At 47.1% G+C, this 18,378-nt stretch overlaps 1 protein-coding gene across 4 annotated transcripts in view; it reads left to right on the forward strand.

The window, feature by feature from the left end:
- Positions 1-18,378, forward strand: part of TTC28 (tetratricopeptide repeat domain 28) — a 218,734-nt gene that overhangs the window by 76,700 nt on the left and 123,656 nt on the right. The window contains exon 1 of one of the 4 annotated variants that reach the window (XM_064521841.1): positions 2,864-3,298. The exons of the other annotated variants lie outside the window; for them this stretch is intronic. Coding sequence (XP_064377911.1) covers positions 3,272-3,298 — 27 coding nt within the window. The 5' untranslated portion in view covers positions 2,864-3,271. Of the gene's footprint in view, positions 1-2,863; positions 3,299-18,378 lie in introns of those variants that run through there. 4 annotated transcript variants of the gene reach the window in all.

Genomic DNA, 18,378 nt, shown 5'->3' on the forward strand with positions numbered 1-18,378 from the left:
ACTGCATGCGTTGACGTCCTCTCCCTGCGACCTCCCAGGTCAGCTGGAGGCACCGAGTGACCGAGGACCTGCACGAAGGGCCATCTGGGTTACGTCCGAGACGAGTCGCGCCTGAGCCAGGGACGCAAACGAAGGGGACAGTGTCACGGGCCCTTCTCTCTGTGACCCCTCCCTGGAATGAAAACTAGGTTGCAGATTTCAGCGAGTGGGCTTTTTTTACCACCCTCTTTAATAGTCATTACTACGTGAATTTTTTTCTGTTTCATTTATTTGGAAAAGACATAGCAGATTCCTCTTTGAGGAATCATTTCAGTAAAATACATAATGCTGTCGTTATTGGAGAAAAGCCAGAGCTTCTTAGAATCAAATCAGTTTTTACATCCTACATCAGGATGTTGGTAAGAACACACTCTTTGGGCTAGCTTTTGAATCCTGCCTCTTTTCTATCCAGATCAAAACAAAGCTCAGCACTGAGAAATTGTCTGGATTGGTTTCAGTCTAACAAGTTTTACAGGTCCTGTAGAACAGCAATATACTGTAGCAGTAGTATATGAGATTTCAAGCACTTGCACTTTCTGGAGTTGATGGACATAAAAGATGTATTAATGATTTTGCTTCAGGCCCCAGGGAATTTTTCACAAATGTTGGAATTGTGTTGTCTCATTTGATTTTCTTCTGCCGTAACGATCTAAATGCTTCAGCAACATGGAAGGAAAGTTGTGATTTCCCTCCGTGCATATGAGACAACCCAGGATGACCAGAAGAAAGAGATGAATTGGATTGAATAGGAAATTACATGGGAGATTACAACCGGTTTCATCCCCAGTTTGTCGATTCCTTTCCTGTGAAAGCAAGGCTGAAGAACAGAACAGGCTGTTCTCCCCAAAATCTTCTCCAGTGTCTGCTCCCTTTAGGTCATATTTTGGGCTGCACTGCAAGCACCACAACTCAGGGTAACTTTGGTCGTGTCATTGCTTTGTCTGTTCAGCTTTAATACGTGGTGGGATTTCCAGCTTTTCCGTTGATGATCTCAGCCCGTCGAGTAGTGCCTCAGAATGCTTCTGGGAACCAAGATACTCTCTCCTTTGGTGAGCCCTGAACCTTTGCGCTTTGGAGTATCCCGTGCAAGTGGTGCTCCGAGCTGCTTTAAACCGCAGCATGTCGCCCGCTGTCTGGGTTCTGCTCCAGGAAAAAATGTACCTGTGAGGCAGAACAGCATCGTTTTGCCTCTTTTACGTGTGCGAGACTGGGGTGTCGAGGGGTTCGACTCGCCTGGCGGCACACAGCAGCGCGTGGAAGCTCTATCACGCGCTCCGTCCTTTCGCAGTTTGCCAAGACGGAGCGGTGTGGTACCAGCCTGTCCTTCCTGGGTGCCTGCTTTTCTGAATTCTTCCAATTTGCAGTGTTGTGTGGCACTTTTATTGAATTTGTCGGTACAATTACTGTCAGTCACTTTGATCAGATTTCAGTGATGACAGAAAACAGACTGTTTAGTCCATGTGTTTTTCAGCTTCTTTATTGCTTCTTTACGATTTTGTATCACTGGATAGTACAGAATTAAACTTCTCAGTTTGCTTTGAATGTTTATATGTTTGTAGGCAGAGTTGCAATTTGGCTGTCTTTTTGAAGGCCTGTTTATATATTTCTTCTGTTTCTAGTGGTATCAAAGAAAACAAGATTTGCGTATCAGCTGCGCAGGGACGTTTCCTCTGTGCTCCCGGCTTCTCCTGTTCCTCCTGGCGTCTGCTGGTTGTTAGAGCAGGGACCTTTCCGGCCAGAGCTCCTATCTGCTCCTCTGTGTTTGATAACCCTTGCTAGACAAACCAGGGTGTATAAAACGGTTGGTTTGTTTGGCTGGTTTTTGAAACTCATTGATACCTTGCAGGTTTCCCAGTACTTTGTGTTGTGGGTCCCTCGATGCCATTTTCCGCTGTGCGAAGAAGAACTGCCTGTGGTTCGTTTCAGAGCTTCCGTCCGACGTTTCGCGCCTCGCGCGTGACTGAGGTGGTGCAGCGCGTTCCGCTTGCCTTCGGCATGCCATTCGCAGTTCTGTACATCCCTGTTTTCCCTCCGTCTCTAGTGTTAGAAATTCTTCCAAGTTCATCAGACTTAGTCTCTTCAGCCTTATATTATACAGAAGCTTTTCAGTACGTTTTTGGTCATCCTTATTTCCCCTCTGTATTTTATTTCTACTTCTAACGTCTCTTTCCTGAGATGGGAAGATCGGAATTACACATAATATTCAAGATATAACCACACCATGGAGTTTATACCGAGCAAATTTTTTTTGATATTTCCTGCATTGTTTTTCATCATTTCCTTTCCTAATAATCCCAAGTTGCCTGTTCTCCTGACATCTTCATACCTGCACTTATCTGCTGTGTCCCATTTTTTCCCCTGCCATCCGAGGCTTAAAAAGGCCTTGTATGTTTTACAGGACGCCCTAGAAATAAATTCTGGATGCCCAGACTGTGACTTGTATCAAAAAGAGAAAAAGCCATTCATGTGTTTCGTCATTGCTTCATGTTTTGTGCTTCGTTAATTCTGGACTCCGAGGATCTGTCACTTTAGTTGTCCTGCTGCTGCGCGGCGCGGGGCACCCGCCCGTCCGGGGTGTTCTGAGCTCTCCTGCGCGCGCGGCAGGTGCTCGGCTGCTTTCCCGGGGCTGCTGACCGAGGCCCTGGCTGTTCCCGTTCCCCCTGCGCGGGGCTGGGGAACCCCGCTCCCTCGGCTGCTCTGCGCTCCCTCCGTGCGGGGGGGCTGCGAGCCGGGGCGGCGGCGCGGATCCGCCCTCGAGCCGCTGCTCCGGTCGGCACGGCGGGCGGCAGGACCCGGGGGCGCGGCGGGGCGGGGCGGGGCGGGGCGGGCTCTGGGCTGCCCGCGCCCCTCCGCGGCCGAGTGCGCGGCGGGCGGCGGCGCGCCGGGGCCGGGGCCGGGGCCGGGGCCGGGGCCGGGGCCGGGGCCGGGCCGCTCGCGGGGTCTCGCCCCACACCGGGCGCGGAGCGGAGCGGCGATGCGCGCGGGCGCCGGGGGGCGGCGCGGGCGGCGCGCGGGGGCGGCGCGGGCGTGAGCGGCGCCGCGGGCCGCGCCCGCGGGGGGAGCCGGCGCCGATGGCCCGCGCGCCGGGCCGCGGGGCAGCGAGCGCGGCGGCGGCGGGCGCGGCGCGGGCCTCGCGGCGGGGCCGGGCAGCATGAGCGGGCGCTGCCGCGCCGCTGCGCCCGCCGCCGGGCCCCGAGCGCGACCTTGATGCCCGCCCGCCCGCTCTACAAATATGATGAAATGGCAGCCACGGAAGAAGGTGAGTCCCGCGGGCGGCCGCTCCCGCTCCCGCTCCCGCCGCCGTCCCCAGCCCCGGGCGGCCGCTCCCGCTCCCGCCGCCGTCCCCAGCCCCGGGCGGCCGCCGGCGCCGCGGGACCCCCCGGCGTCGCCGAAGCGTCGGGAAGTCTCCCAGTCTCCCAGTCTCCCCCCCGCCGCTTCCTCGCTGCCTCTTGTCGCGGCCCGCTGGCGGCGGCGCCGGGGCGGCCGGGGCCGGGGCTGGGGCTGAGGCCGGGGCCGGGGCCGGGGCTGAGGCCGGGGCTGGGGCTGGGGGCGGCGGCGCCGCGCGTCCCCCCGGCCGTCCCCCAACATGGCCGCCCTGCCGAGCGGGGCCGCCGCGCCCGCCCGCGGCTGCGGAAGCGTCGGCGCTGCCCCGGGCCGCCCCGGCGACCCCCCCCGCGGCCCCGGCGGTAGCGGGACGGCGCTCCTCGAACGCGCCTGGCGCCGCGTTTTATTGGCATTCCTTCACGGGGAAATCTGGTAAACCGAATGCCCCCCCCCCCCCCCCCGGCAGTGACCCCTCGCTCCCGGCAGCTGTGTGGCGGTGTACTTTTATTTCTTTCTTTGGGGGGGGGGGGGGGGGAACCTGCCTGAACCAGCAGGGCCCCCTCCTCCTCCGTAGCATGATGCGTGATACTGCGCTTTACATCAGGGAAGAAATAGGAATCATATGTGAAGCGCGTGACAGCGTTGCTTGCTTTGAACGTTCGTCGACGCTGCAACGAGCCGAGCTCCAGCGCGTCCCGACGGGCGTGCGCGCTTCCACCGCGGCGCGGTAATCCGCCCGGCTTCCTGCCTCGGTGCCTCGTCTCCTCTCCGCTCTTCCGAAGCGGCTCCTCCAATTCTCTCAAGCAGGGAATTACTCCTAGCGAGAGGAGTTTGCATTTCAAATTGCCACATCTTCAGCCGAGCAGACAGATGAAAGGCGGGTTCGATGAGAGCTGCCGTCCGTCTTCAGGCTTCTGTGCCTGTCTCGGATCGGTTTTCAGATGCCTGCAAACAAACTATAGATTTATAAATGTCTGTTTTTGCTATTTCCAACCAAACGTACAGTCACTGCTGTGGTTATGGCTATGGAAACCCCTCTAGGCCATGGTTACAGCCAGATCGGCCGAACCACTGAAATATTGTTCTTGGCAGCTGGCTGGGCTCCTTGACTGGAGGATCCTGTTTCGCGTGTCGGGATCCGCTCCGCGGCGCCGGCTCACCCCTTCGTGCCTCGAGCGGTGTCAGACGGTTGTGCTCTTCTCTGCGTTACCACCTGTGTTCTGGTCAAGCTGATTTTGGGCAGCCAAATTTGATTCTGTAGAGTGGGTGTAGAAGATAGTCGAATTCAGTCTGAGCTATCAGGTGTCTTATTAGCCTGGGTAAAAATAATTCCTACTGCTGCTATGATGTGGTGGAAACTACGTTCGTGCTGGAGCAGGCTCTGTTTTCAGCTGTAGTACTGTACCGTTGAAATCTCTGCAGAGACAGAGTTTATTTTGTCGTCGTTGCCAGCTCGCTCACGTGGGCGCAGCCGGGTTTTGCTGGCCCGGCCCGGGCGCCTCGGTGGTGCTGCAGCCGTGTGCTGTACGGAGCAGCGTCAGGAAGATGACTCACGCAAACCACTGAAGAGCGGTGCTGCCGTTGCGTCTGGTAATAGGGAGATCAATGCTGTTTTCACAAAACGAGGAAGCAACTATAGTAGTTAGCGTTCCTGTAGCCTTTGGTCATGTAGAGCTGTCGGTCTCTTCTGATAACGAAGTGGTTTGCTTGCCTCTTCCCTGCTGAAATAGCCAAGCATAAGCACTGTAAATACAGAAGCTGAACGTGTGGGCTGCTGTACTAAATTAGGAGCCTCTTTTGATTTATTAGGTTTTTAGTCATGTTGTTTTGCTTCCCCGTACTCTTTTTCACGAAACGTTTAAGGTGTTTTGTTCGTTGCTAGATTTTTGCTTTTAGCTACAGAACTGCGCAGCGTAGGATTGCGAGCAGTTTTAGTCCTGGGGGTAAACCTAGAGCAAACTCCTTCATTTGCTGATATTAGGATACAGCTATAACCCTTCGTGCACGAGGCATTATCTTGCTTCCAAGTAATGCAAAAAAAATCTTTATATGACTAAAACGTTTTTGTGTCATGAACAGCGTATGTTTTCTTGAGTTCAGAAAATTGCTATTGCTTACTAAGTTTTTCCATGAGCACCAGAGCTAATGAAGGCTGGTTCCCTGTGGGCTTCACCGCTTGTCTCTGCCTCCGTTTCCCTACCAGTGCCCCTGCTTTCCTGCTGGCATCGCCGCCCGGCGGGGGCTCGCCCAGGGCAGGGTCCACGTTGCTTGCCCGGCCGGCGCCGTCGCTGGGAACGCGTCTCCCTGGCGAAGGGTCGGTGGGCCGGGAGCGGGCCGTCGGGGCGGGCAGGGGATTGCCACCGCCGTGTCTGAGCCCCTCGCCTTAGGCAGCCAGGCTAAAACTCAAGCGTATGATGTTCAGTGTTTTGGGGCGAGCGGAACGGCACTCCCCGGCTCTCAGGAGGGTGGTAATTAAATTGTGCCTGACCTGGATACAGGTATGGTTGATATGTTATATTGACTACGTTACGTGAAAAACCTAAAATTAGCCATGTTAATATGTTAAATGGCTCAGGCTGCAGGAGCCGTAGACTCCTTTTCCACTCATTCTCTATCGCAACCTCCTTTCGAAGCGGAAGCTGGCTTGGGGGCATGGTTTGCCGGGAGGATGAGCGTACGGTTGCCTGCCGTGGCCCCGCGCGCGGCGTGCTGTCACCGGGATGCTGGCTCCGGCCGCCCCTCTGAGCGAAGCGGCCCGCTCCCCGCTCCCGGGCGCGTCTCGCGGGTCTCCTCGTGCGGGAGCCACCCTTGGCGGCTCCAGCCGCTCCGCTGACCAGGATCGCTGCAGCCGCCCTCGGCTCGGGGCGCGGAGAATGGCTCTGCTGGTACTGTTTGTTCTCGTTTGCCAAGGCAGGGTCTTTTCTCTATGAATAAAACCGTCCGTTATGCTTGCGGTTGCATGGAGGAATACGAGAGCGCAGGTGAGAGAGCACTCCCTTCAAAATTATGAAATTTGTCAGGTTGAAAAGGCGGGGCGTCAACCTTACTGAACACACCTCGTTTGTTATTCAGGAGCCATTTTGCTAAATTTTGTCTGCTTAAGAAGCTGATGACAGAAATCGTTTCAGATACTACAAAAGGAAAAAACACACACAGAAGTCATCTGCTACTCGGTTCTGATGACTAAATGCTGGAGATAACCTGAAAGTACCGCCTGACCATGTCAGGTGGAGGTTTCGGGGAGGATTCATTAGAACATTAATATTGATAGACCGATGAACTGCAGTACCCCATTGTTGCTGACAGGCAAAAATTGCACCTTTACTGAGAGCAACAGCATTTCAGTTAGAGGGTTTATTCGTATATACTACTTCCCTATAAATAAACAACTAATTCAGTCTTTCTGCAATACAGGAAAAAATCTGCTTCTAGTAGATTCATGCAAATCTCATTAAATTTATGCCATAGTTTATTCTTATAGAAATTTATTTTGCTTTTATATAGTGTGGATCTATAGTATTCTGGTATGTCTGAATGCTCCATCAGGATTATAAATACATGTTCAGCAAGGTAAGGTTGTGTTTCATCTTGTTCACTTTCATTTTAAAAAGCCTAACAGTAGGATCCAAAAGAGGCTCAGCCTCTCCTTTTGCTTTCCTTTTAGCCTGCAACCGTGCACCGCAGTTTGTAGCTCCATCTGGCAATGCTACAACTCACTCTGGGCATACGCATCCATTTTTTCATGGACGGAGAGGAACAACTTACTCCCTGTGCAATTTAGAGTTTTAAGTGGAGCCTGAACGAACCCAAAGCTATTATACAGGACAGTCTCTATTAATTTCATTTGAAATAATGGAATATCTTTTTGTGACCTTTTTCTTGACAGTAATTGTGCTTGTGTGGCATATTACACAGAAACACTGCAGGGAAAATATGTTAAATGCAGTCTGTTTCTCTTGTGAAATGTAACAAGTTGTAGAATTCTTCTTTTCCTCGGGGAACCAGTGGACAGATTCCCTGGCAAGTTGTGTAAACCGAAGCTGTTCCTTCAGTGATGCAGGCGGAACAGAGTTGCTCCACGCTTGATGAGAGTGTCTTTCAAGAACAAAAAGGGGACCAAGAAGTATTGGTAGCATTAGTTTTAAAACTAACAATTACCAGACCAGTACTTAAACTTACTGGAAATACAATAAAAGCAATTACAGTAAGTTTTTAGAAGAGCCAGCTTATGTTTCTCAAGAGTTTTTATAAATCTTTGTCTACCTTCTTATAGCCTTAAATAAATAAAAATAGATAGCATTACTGAACTCTTAAGTATTGTAGATCTTTTTCCATTTAAGGCATTATAATGCTTTGCTCTGGAATGGTGTTCTGCCTGAATTTATAGCAGTCTGAGCTGGTAATCCATCTTTCTGCCAAAGTGATAGAGCTCTCTCCTGGTTTCCTCTAACAGTGACCTGGAATGAAGAAGTTTCTCCCAAAGCTGCTAGAGCTGAGGAGGTGTAGCTCTGCCATCGAACTAGCTGCCAGTCAGAAGACTTTGCAGTTTGGATTTCTTGTGATAAACATTGTCTGCAAACTCTTACAAGCTTTGGACTGCAGTAGGCGTGTTCGCAAAAAAATTGTGTGGTGTGGGTCTGGGGGGGGTGTTTGTTTGCTTTGGGTGTTTTTCTTTTCTTTGAAATCCTGCTACTGTCTTTTTTGTAGTTTTGAAGGAAAAAGCCTCAAGTAGAAAAGGCTAAGGGGAGATCTTGCCGCTTAGAGGTGCGTCATGGGAGGGTGGGGAGGAGACTGAGCCAGAGTCCCGTTCGAGGCACGTGGGGACAGAACGAGAAGCAGAGGGTGCAAGTCAGGATATGGGAAGTCCTGACTGGGTACGAGGAGAAATTCTTTTTTACCATAAGGGCTCTAAAATATTGTAGCAGGTAGATATCTAACTTCAACACATTACTAGCAAAGTTACTGCTGTTTCAGCTTACAATTTTATTCATTTGCGCTGTCTAGTAGTCTGTATTGCATAATAAACTCTTTGTCCAGCAGTGATTAAAGCTGCTAAGGGCTCTGGGTAATTCAGTGCAGGATTCTGCTTCCCTCACGATTCTTACTTTCTGGTTCTAGCAATCAGTGGAGACGGGGTGAGCATGAGAGAGCTTGTCACTACTGTTCTTTATTTCTTTTATTTCTTTTTTTTTTCCCCCTAAAAAACTAGCTGTAGCACTTTAAAGGCGTAGCATCCATTCTGGTTGGGAAGGATATGATGAGACCCTTGGAAGAGCACAGAATTTCAAAATGAAAATTAACATTCAGCAGTTGGTTTTGTTCTTTTGTTCTCGGTTCGTGTGAGTGGTGTGGTATATGGGGGAACCATGAAGGGTATTAATAATCTCACTGTTTCCACGATAGGGGAGAGAAGGAGGATGTCTCTGCCAGATCTAAGCTGGTTAGGCAGGCATGGGGCTTAGTGCTGTGTCTGTGCTGATTTGTGTATTTCCAGGCACGACAGAAAAACCTGTGAAGTCCTGATCAGTTTTGCTCCCTACCCTGCACGTTATGATGGGATGTAGTGTGGGATTTGTTACTACAGTGCATTGTGTTGTTTTTAGTACGTGATCTTTTAGTATGCGGGTCTCTACATCTTCCTTCGACAGACTCTTTCAGTCTCATAGTTTAAGATAGTACAACACCTCTTCATTTTGCAGACTTGTTCCATAGTGTGAACACAAAAAAGACCCTCCCATTTTTGAGGAGACAGTGCCCGAAAACTGTTCCTGACTTTTGTGTTTTGTCCTTTGCTGTCACATTGCTGTTGCCTTTTGTCATCTCTCGTGTTTGTGTTTCAGGGTCTCCAATGTATGGATTATTTACTTCAGGCTGTCAGTGAATATTCAGGGACTTTCAAAGTGGCAGATACTGACCATTTCTTAATACTCTTTAGAGGGTTTCAGTAATAGAGCATGTTGGCGTGGTGGACGGGGCAGCTGTGGAGCAGCTGATTCTCGCAGACTCTGTGCAGTCTTTTGCAGATGACTTTTGAATAGAGCGTGAACTCTTGCAAGTGTGATTCAGAAACCCCTGTTCTAAAATGCCTGGGAGATGCTGTGCTGTGAGCAGGCTCAGCCCGTCACTGGTTTTGGATGCTGCAGGAGTTTCTGGCTGTGTGCAGTGAGCACTGTGCTAGTTTTTGCGCGGGCTCGGAAGAGGCTGCCTCTGGCTGTGCATCTGGAACCCGGTCGGTGCCCTGGCAGTATGAACCGGGATATGAGATGACAACAGATGTGCAGAGACAGTGGAAGCCAGCAGGCTTGGTTCTCACTGTTGGTGCCAAGTTATGTAGGATTTTACATGTTTGCTTATGAAAAAATAGTGAATAACTGACTTTGCTTACATTTTCCTTATGCACAAGAAGAAGAACAAATACAAAGCTTAGTTGCATGTAACCTCTGGTATTTTGTTTGACTTTATACAGTTTTTACAAATATTGCAACAGCTGTTGCCATACTTGTCCTTATTGCCCTAAAATAACGCATTTCAAAATGCTGTCTCTGAGCCTCTCATTTACCCAGCAGAAAAGGATTTCATTGGATAACATTGTGTTATAACTTGCTCTTTCTTTGCGTTAACTTATGAGTGTGATTTATTCCTCTTCTTTTCCACACGCTCTTTTAAAAGTCTGTGTTTTTTCAGTTTTCATAATGACCTAATGATAGGGTCATCGGGTAAAGATTCTTGTTGTTATTTTCAAAGATAGTTGCAAATTCTGACAGGGTAGAGCTGTAGGTTAATCAATGTGATAACAACAATCTCCTGTATTTCCTAAATAGAGCATTGGATAGGAACACTCTTTGCAGTAAGTGCCGTACTGGAGAATTTTAGCATACAAGATAATTGCTTGTAGTTATGGAATTTTCTGCAAGGGAAAATCATCTTAATTTGTTCCTGTTAAGAAATAGAATTGCTCTAGTTGCAGCATTTGAATCCTTTTAGGAGATTAATGTGGTCTTCCTTCATTACTGTGAATGGACTTTGTAACCTTCTGCTATATCTGAAATCACCCTTTTAATCCTGCTCATCAGTTTGTATCTCTGCTAAAACATAGTTCAGTTTAGGGGAAGAAATCAATAATATGCACAAAATTTCTGTTAGACTGGTTCTCTGCCTTTAGTAAAGGCCTACTTTTAAGGAGCAGTGCGTTTCTGGGTAATAGGCTAGGTACGAGAAGTCACTTCAGTTCTGAGAGTGAACATCTTCTCTCAGCTGTAGCTCTGGGATAAACATGCATCATAGCATTGACATATCCTTCAGCTGGGGCGGGAGATATTGGGGCTGATCATCTTGGTGCTGCCGGGTGTCAGCATGTAGGGGAGGCACAGTGCAGGACACACGCAGTTCCTGTGGGGTGAGAGGAGCCAGACTTCATTTCCCTTGGTCTGCACCTCCCTGCCGGGCTGCCTGTGTGGATGAACGGAGTGCTTTGTGCTTCCAGGCTGCGGTTCTTTTTTTTTTTTTTTTTTTTTTTTTCTCCTCAAGGTAAAATCTATATAGTATCATACCAACCAACCAAAAAATCTTTAATCTGTCTGTACTAGAGTGAAATGATGTAAATAGGTACGGATGAGCACTTAACATGGTGTCGGCAGATATATATGTTTCCTGGTTTGTTAGTTTGTGCTTATAAGAGAAATCTGAACATAACGCAGAATGGTGGCTGCTGAAACCATGTGACTAAAGGGATCTCATCTTGCAGCCTTTTATTGCTCACAAAACTTGCTAAATTAGAAAAGACTTGATGGTAAATGCGGCGTTTAGTTTCCTTTGAATTATGTCTGAGAAATTTTTTCTTTTTAGTAGCATCATCCATAAGAATTTAATACAAGACCTTGTAGAGGTGCTGCAGTGCCAGAATGGTGTCATTTTATGTAGTTTACAACTATTCAGAAGAATTCTGTAAAGCACCAGAATTTCACTGATGACAGAATTCAGGGGCACTCTTCAGAAATGCGAATAATTTCTTGTTTTGGCAAACTTCTATATTGATTTGTTTTTCATTACTACCGCCAGTATGATGCAAGCAAATTCTGAAAATCAGTGTGAAAACACAGTAGCACAGCGTGTGCTTTGAAACCCCGGATTCCCATTACTTTACAGTGTTGTAGGCTTCTCAGTTTTCCTTGGAATAGTGAGGTATGTGGTCTTTATTTCAAGAGCTGACAACGGAGGTTAGAAATAGGCACATGAGAAGAAAGTTGTGGGTAAAGGTGAAAGAAGAGGACTGAGATACTCAGCAAAGGTAAGAAGTTTCTCCTTACTGCAAAGACCTAAGACGTGCACACTGCACCTGTATGTTCTGCTGAAGTCCTCGACTTCCTGACTGTGGACGCTCTAGTTAATGGACTCTCATAAAGGCGATTTCTGGGTCAGTTTGTAATAATAGCGATAGCTTTTATTGCTAAGTATATTTAACTCGAAACTGGAATACTGGTTTGAGAGAAACAGCTAAGAATACAGATTGCCAAAATACATGCAAAGTAGAATTGTACAGATATTAATACAGGTTGAAAGGAGTGGTTCAGCCACGGGTGTTTGGAAGGAGTGCATGCATGTGGAGGAGTGCGGAAGGATTCCTTTGGAGAGATGACCAAGGCAGTTGAGGAGCTGACTAGAGAAATGCCTAGTGCAGGATAATAGGGGAAGCCCAGGATGGGTTTTTGATTGGGATACCGGCTTGAAAAGGTTTGAAGTGATTGGTTCCTACTGTACTGAGAAAACCAGGACTTTATAAATAATAGAATACTTGAATGTGTCATCAGTTTGATCAGAATCATCTCTGGGACCATTCATCTTTGGTTAGCCATGGTTAAAAAGGGATGACAGTATTTGTCCTGGAATATTTATAAAACTGTAAGGATTGTGCCATCAGCACAACTTAGATTCCCCCTAAGGTGAGGCACCATAGCCTAAACTGATCCAAACAAATGCCTCTGTAGTCCTCTCTTCCCCTCTGGGCTGCACAGTCCCTTCGTACCCTCTTGCACGTGCTGTCACAAAAAAGCGATGTGTTTTCGGGTGGCTCGGGTCCTTCGGCAGTTTACTGTGCAACAGCGTGAGCGCCGTGGCGAGGGGGGGTAGGTGGGGCCGTGTCCCTTTGGAGGACGGGGCGGCAGGGCTGTGGTGGCTCCCGTCATGGCTTGAACCGACTGCCGACACTCGGTCCCCTCGATAGCATCTCTGTTTAGTAAGAGATGGAATTAGATGTCAGAAGACCTTTAGGTCGCCCGTAGAGTCGTGCTGTGATTTATTACCTTTCGGCTGCACAAATGTTATTTTAATCCAAAAGCCTTGAATAAATGTTTGTCGGGAGATTTTGTAGTGTCCAAACAATGAACTGTTTGTGTGCTAGTGACTGCAGCGTAGGCACGGAGATGCCGAGGAGTCCTTTCACCACTGATTTAACTCAGGATGCCTGGGGAGGAGGAGTGGGAGACTTGTTCCAGACACTGTACAGCAGATAAGTAGAAAAGTAGACTTCAAGGTTATGCTGGAGGTACAAGAAGTGAAGTGCTTTTCTTTCCACCTAAATTAATTCCTACCATGAAATCTGTTTTCTAGGAAGTCCATGTTTGAGTTCTGAAGGAACACCCCTGAAAGAAAACAAGGCAACACCTCCCTCGCTGCCCCTCCCTCCGCCTCCGAATTTGTTGCATTATACAACTTAGAGCCAACATCTTCTATTTTTTAAAGGACAGGAATAATTCAGGACCCTGAGTGTGATATCTATTTGCTTAGGAGATAGATGACAGTAATTTAGCTCTCAAAACTTGATTTTAATGACTTTTTCTCCAAAACGTGAAATGGATGCTGCTTGCTTAATTCGCTAAGCTTTTTATAGACTTCACATCCTGTGCATGTTTGGGCAACTAAAGCTGTTACCGTAGTTTCCTTTTAGCTCGCAAAACTGCACAATAGTGACGGAAAACACAGGTTATAAGCCTTGGTGTTCTTGTTGTGCTCTCTATTTTTTGACAATGAACAATGAGTCATATTTTTAAATAAAATATCTTTTTTTAATTACATGGAAACATTGCTCTTTCTATCAAGGTTGATCATAGTTTCTTCTATTCTCATTTTTATTGTTTACTAGTTTACTACATTTAATGGATTTAAGTGAGGATTGTGAGATGGTCCAACGTTTGCCATGTTACAGGAGATTATGCTTATGTGCCTTTTCTGGAAGCATGAACAACTTAGTTACTTTAGTTATTTTAATAACTCAAACTTGGACATGTTTAGTTTTAATTGTATAAATGGTCTTGCTTATATACATGAACACTGGAACAGAATTATACAACTGGGATGAGACTGTTTATGGGATAGCCTAGTCTCAAACTCTGAATTTGGAATTAAATTTTGTGGCTTTAGTTGCAAATAGTTTCTGTCATTTTAATGGGAAGTAGTCTGTAAAAGCACTTATTGTAGTTAGTGTACAAACCAGTTGAATCTTTTCCAGAGAAAAACGTTTGTTTGGCCTGCAGTTGACATCATACAGATTCGGGTTTTACTGGTGAGCCTAGCTGAGCCGGAGCTGATGCCGGCAGAACGAGGTGGAGCCTCCCGCGGTGGTCTGGGCAGGCTGGTTACCCTGGGTTGCCGTGCTGTACCAAACCGCCTGCTTACGTCTCTCCGGTAAGCCAAAGCGCTGGGGTCGTTAGCGCAGTGACACCCGAGCACAGACCAGCTTGCATTCGGCTCAGTAGTAACCAGTATCGACTTAGACTGGCTCCCTGCAGGGAGAGGGAGTCTTTGCTGCTCTGCGGCAGGAGCGACTCAGTGCGGGGATGCTCTGGGTAGAGCTGAGCTCCCGTCCTCCGTGGCTCTCGCTGGGGTGGAGACCCGTCCCTGGCACGCCTTTGGGCTCACACCCTACCTGGAAAGCGCGGGCTCTTTAGCTGGATTCTGTGAAGCGACAGTGGCTGAGCAGCCCTGGGAGATCATCTAGCTGTGCTTGGGCTTCTCGCTGCAGGCACCGCTCTCGTGGCCAGTTCTGCTGATCCAGGACCTGAGTAAACTGGTGCAGATGTTTGCCAGTTGACTGCAGAAATCTGTCTCCATCTCAGATTAGTTCTGAGGCTGCGTATTTGCAAAGAAGCATGCCAAAATATACTCTGTACTAAATTGCCATCAGAGCGATAAAACAACAGTCTGATCTCATGGTAAACCGTGCTATACTTTTTTCCCTGTTTTACCTTGTAATTATTTTTGTTACGATTGTCATCTTACCTGCCAGGTGATGAGTATCAGCTCATCTGCCTTGAAAAGGGTGAGCCCCAGGTTTGGAATGAGAAGCAAGGTAGGTTTACTGAGAGTCTTCCCAGTATCTGCGTTTCCTTGGCAAACACGCTGTTTTGTAACTTCCTTCAGCAAACGCTACTACCGTGGAATATCCGTACACCTCCTGTATGGATGACTCCAAGGGGCCAGCAATTCTGCCTCATCTTAAAATGGAACAACACCTGAGCAGCCACGGATTAACCTCCATGAAGGCATTGCTATTTTTACTTGAAGTGGTAGGGAGGGGGGACTCAGGCCGATACATAAAATATCCAGCTGTGTTATTCATCTTAATTGGGACTTTAGAGAGACTGTACGAGTTGGCACCATCCCATTTTCCGTAGAAATGCTAACTTGTTATGCTTGGAGAGCCCTTCCATGAATTTCTGTGTTCTGAATCTTAGACCTTACTCAGATGCAGACCCACATCTGGGTAGCGAGACCCCATTGCCTGTCTGCCAAAATGTGGAGTCCGTACCACCGTGTCTGCCCGCCTCAGACTTCCTGGTTTCTTGGCATGTCCCTGATGCCCTCCCATGCGGGAGTTCTGGTTTTCTGGTTACACCTCTAAAGTACTAAGCGGCAGTAAAGCCATGAGTTGGCATAGCAAAGAATTTCTTCGCAAGTACTATTGTTATTAAATAACATTACAGCTACAGGACTCTGAAATGCAGCAAACTTTGGAATGACCTTGTCATCCCCGTGAGCTTTGGTCGGTCAGAGTCCCTAGGACAGACAGCCAGACTTTGTCCAAAGAGGCTGTAAAGTCTTTTCCTCTCTACTCTTCATTCCTTTTAACTGATGCACTTGTAGCTAATCCCAGTTCACGTCTTGCCACTGGAGAAGGCCTTAATGGGATGTAGTTCTTCACTACCACACAGTTTTTTAGCTTGTATATTCCATTCCTTCCTGCATATTTTTTTCTCCTTAAGCCATGAGTGATGTAGGTCTACTGCTTTGTGTGTAGATTATTTTTGTGTTTTTTCAGTGCCTGGCACAACAGGGTCCTGTTTTTTGTAGGGCTTCATGCAGTGTTGCTATTAATGAACTAGTGGGACACAAACCAGTTGAAGGGTATGCAACATGGAATTCCATGTTGGTGAAATCAAAGTCATTCTCCTTTCAGCTGAAACTCCATGGCGAGAGTGAGGCTGATCAGCTGTTTTGGTTGCTATTGCATTTAAACAAAGAACAGTTTCCATTCTTGTATCAGAACCAACTGGTTTTATTTTGGGTAGCAGTCTGTAAGTTACCTCTGATGTTTGGATTCCTAGCTTCTTGTCAGCATAGCTGCTGTCGTTGAGTTTTGGGAAAGACATAGTTTGATGTAGAAAGAGCTGAGAAATCATTTGGAGATGATGTTTAACTTCCATCTGTTTTTTGGGGGATCAGACCAATGTAGCTCAGATTAAAAAGAGGAAGAAAACATCTTTCCTTCAGAAAATAAGTAGTTTTCTCAGTGAGTATTACTGTCTTGCTCCTGTTTTCTTCAGTCTGCCACAAGTTATTAGCAACATTAAAAAAAGAATAGATTTCTCAGGTTGTAGGAAAGGCAGATTAAGCTATAGGGTATTTTGCACTTAAGAAATGTGCTTGATAATGAGCCAAAAGCTGTCATTTCCCTTTTCATCTATTAAAAATATACATTAACACTGTCAATCAGCAAGTTTCAGAGGTTAGGCAAATACAGTGAGCATCTGCTTATAAAATCAAAGTTTTAACACATCTCAATATCAAGTTTCAGGAGAGAGAGAAATTTGCCATATGGGCATAAGCCCTAGTTGTGCTTCAGGTCTGATGACTCTGAGTACCTGATATTTTGAAACTTGTACAATTCCTGTTCATAAAAATAAAGTGTGACCTGTTGTGCAGTGGTTGGGAATGAACTCCAGAACTCATTTGTCATGCATTCTTCCAATCATAGTGAATGTTATTAAGGCCAGCTATTAGAATTAGCAAAATCGTTAGCATTAGGACCACGGTGCGTCTCACATCTTAATACAGCTGGTTTATGATAATGTGTCTTTTTGAGTACACATGTCACATTTCTATGTTCCTCTTAAAGATGAATTCTGTATTTTGTATAGCTGTCAGAAGTCGGAAACTTTTTGTGGGGTCTGTATATTGCTTTCCTTGCTAACTGGCGATATCTTCTGAGCGATTAGGAGCAGCACTTTGAGCCCAACAGTCCAATCTAAAACTGACTTGAGTTAGCGGAGAAACTACCATTGTCTTGATAGCTGTTGGCTCTGGGTCTGCCCTACCGTCTTTTACATCAGGACTGCTGTTGGCATGAATGTTAAATAGGATGTGTTCCTTTTCTGACTCTGTAGGTTAAGCTTAGAGCCTTGTCATACCTTGCCTTTGCTGTCCATTAAGGAAGGAGTTTTTTTGTTTTAATGGACTCTTATATAAATCTATAGAAATATCTATTTTTTTCTGCTTTTGCTCTTTAAAAAGCAAATGTTTTGTGAGAGTTTTAAGTTAATGAAATTTTTATGCAGTGTAGTGATTCAGAAGAGATTACTTTATTCTGTTGTGGGATAAGAAAGAGGCTTTGGGAAGATATGTCCCGACAAACATAATTTAGAGAGTTAAGTCTCTGGGACAGGGAGGGGTAGACTGAGTTTTTATATTGTAAATTCATTTCAAATGTAGTGACTGTTCTGATTGCTGTGTACTGTTCAATATCTGATTCAATACTGAGAAAATAATATTTCAAGCCAGTTAGTTAACAGCAGTTACTCTTGCTCTGCTGGTTGATTGGATATTGCTCTTGTACCCTTGTTCTTATGCTGAAATGTTTTCTGAACCCAGTGATCTCCATGCTTTTGTATTTGTTTGCATAATTTTTTTTTACAAATTAATTAAGAACTTCTGGGGTCCCCTGATTCTGTTAGTGGTTCTGCATTTTCACCGTGGTTTGGGGAGGGGGCGCAGGGTGGCAGGTATTCTGACTTGGTCGGGAAGTTCTGGAGAGCTGGGCTTCTGCTGTTTGTCAGGTTTGTTGAGTCCTTTCCAATTTTGGCTTTGAAGCTGGTTTATTTTAGTTGTCCTGCTGTATGGACAAGACATCTAGGTCTTCTAAAATGGAACTGTAGACATGTTACAGCACTTTGAGTTATAAGTAGTTCAGCTATTTTAAATGAAAATGGTGTAGGATTATATACTTGATTTGTTATAGTTTCTTAATTCCGCCTGCCTCAGCACTTTCTTGGCAGCTAATTGCACCGTGGCTTTGAGAAGCATTCCCGAAGTTGCTGAAGACGCAGCTTTGCCGAAGTCTGACACACTTTCTTCCTTGGTTACATAGCAAATGGGCACTCTGGGATAATTAGAACAGAGAGCTCTGGTGGCCCAGTTCCTGTCTTCTGCAGCCTTTCTCCTATGGAGTCGCCTGTCCCCAAACTTGAAGTTTGTTGCTGTGGAGCGTGGATGTCTGCAGGGCTTGGAATGAGTCAGAGCTGTGTTCGGGGGCGGAGAGCTGCGCGAGGAAAAGGCTTGTAACTTTGCATGGGCACTCGGTGAGAGAGACACGGTCCTCTAAAGCCACAGCGGTTCCTGGACCCCTGTTCTGCATGAAACTTCGCATCAGCTGCTGTAATCCGTTCGCTCGTGTTCCTCGTGGTTTTAGCCTGGAGCTTCTGTAGTTTTCCTGTTTCTTCCTGCCATCGGGACTGAATCAAGAGC

This window comes from Dromaius novaehollandiae, chromosome 17, assembly GCF_036370855.1.
Source record: "Dromaius novaehollandiae isolate bDroNov1 chromosome 17, bDroNov1.hap1, whole genome shotgun sequence".
Lineage (NCBI taxonomy): Eukaryota > Metazoa > Chordata > Aves > Casuariiformes > Dromaiidae > Dromaius > Dromaius novaehollandiae.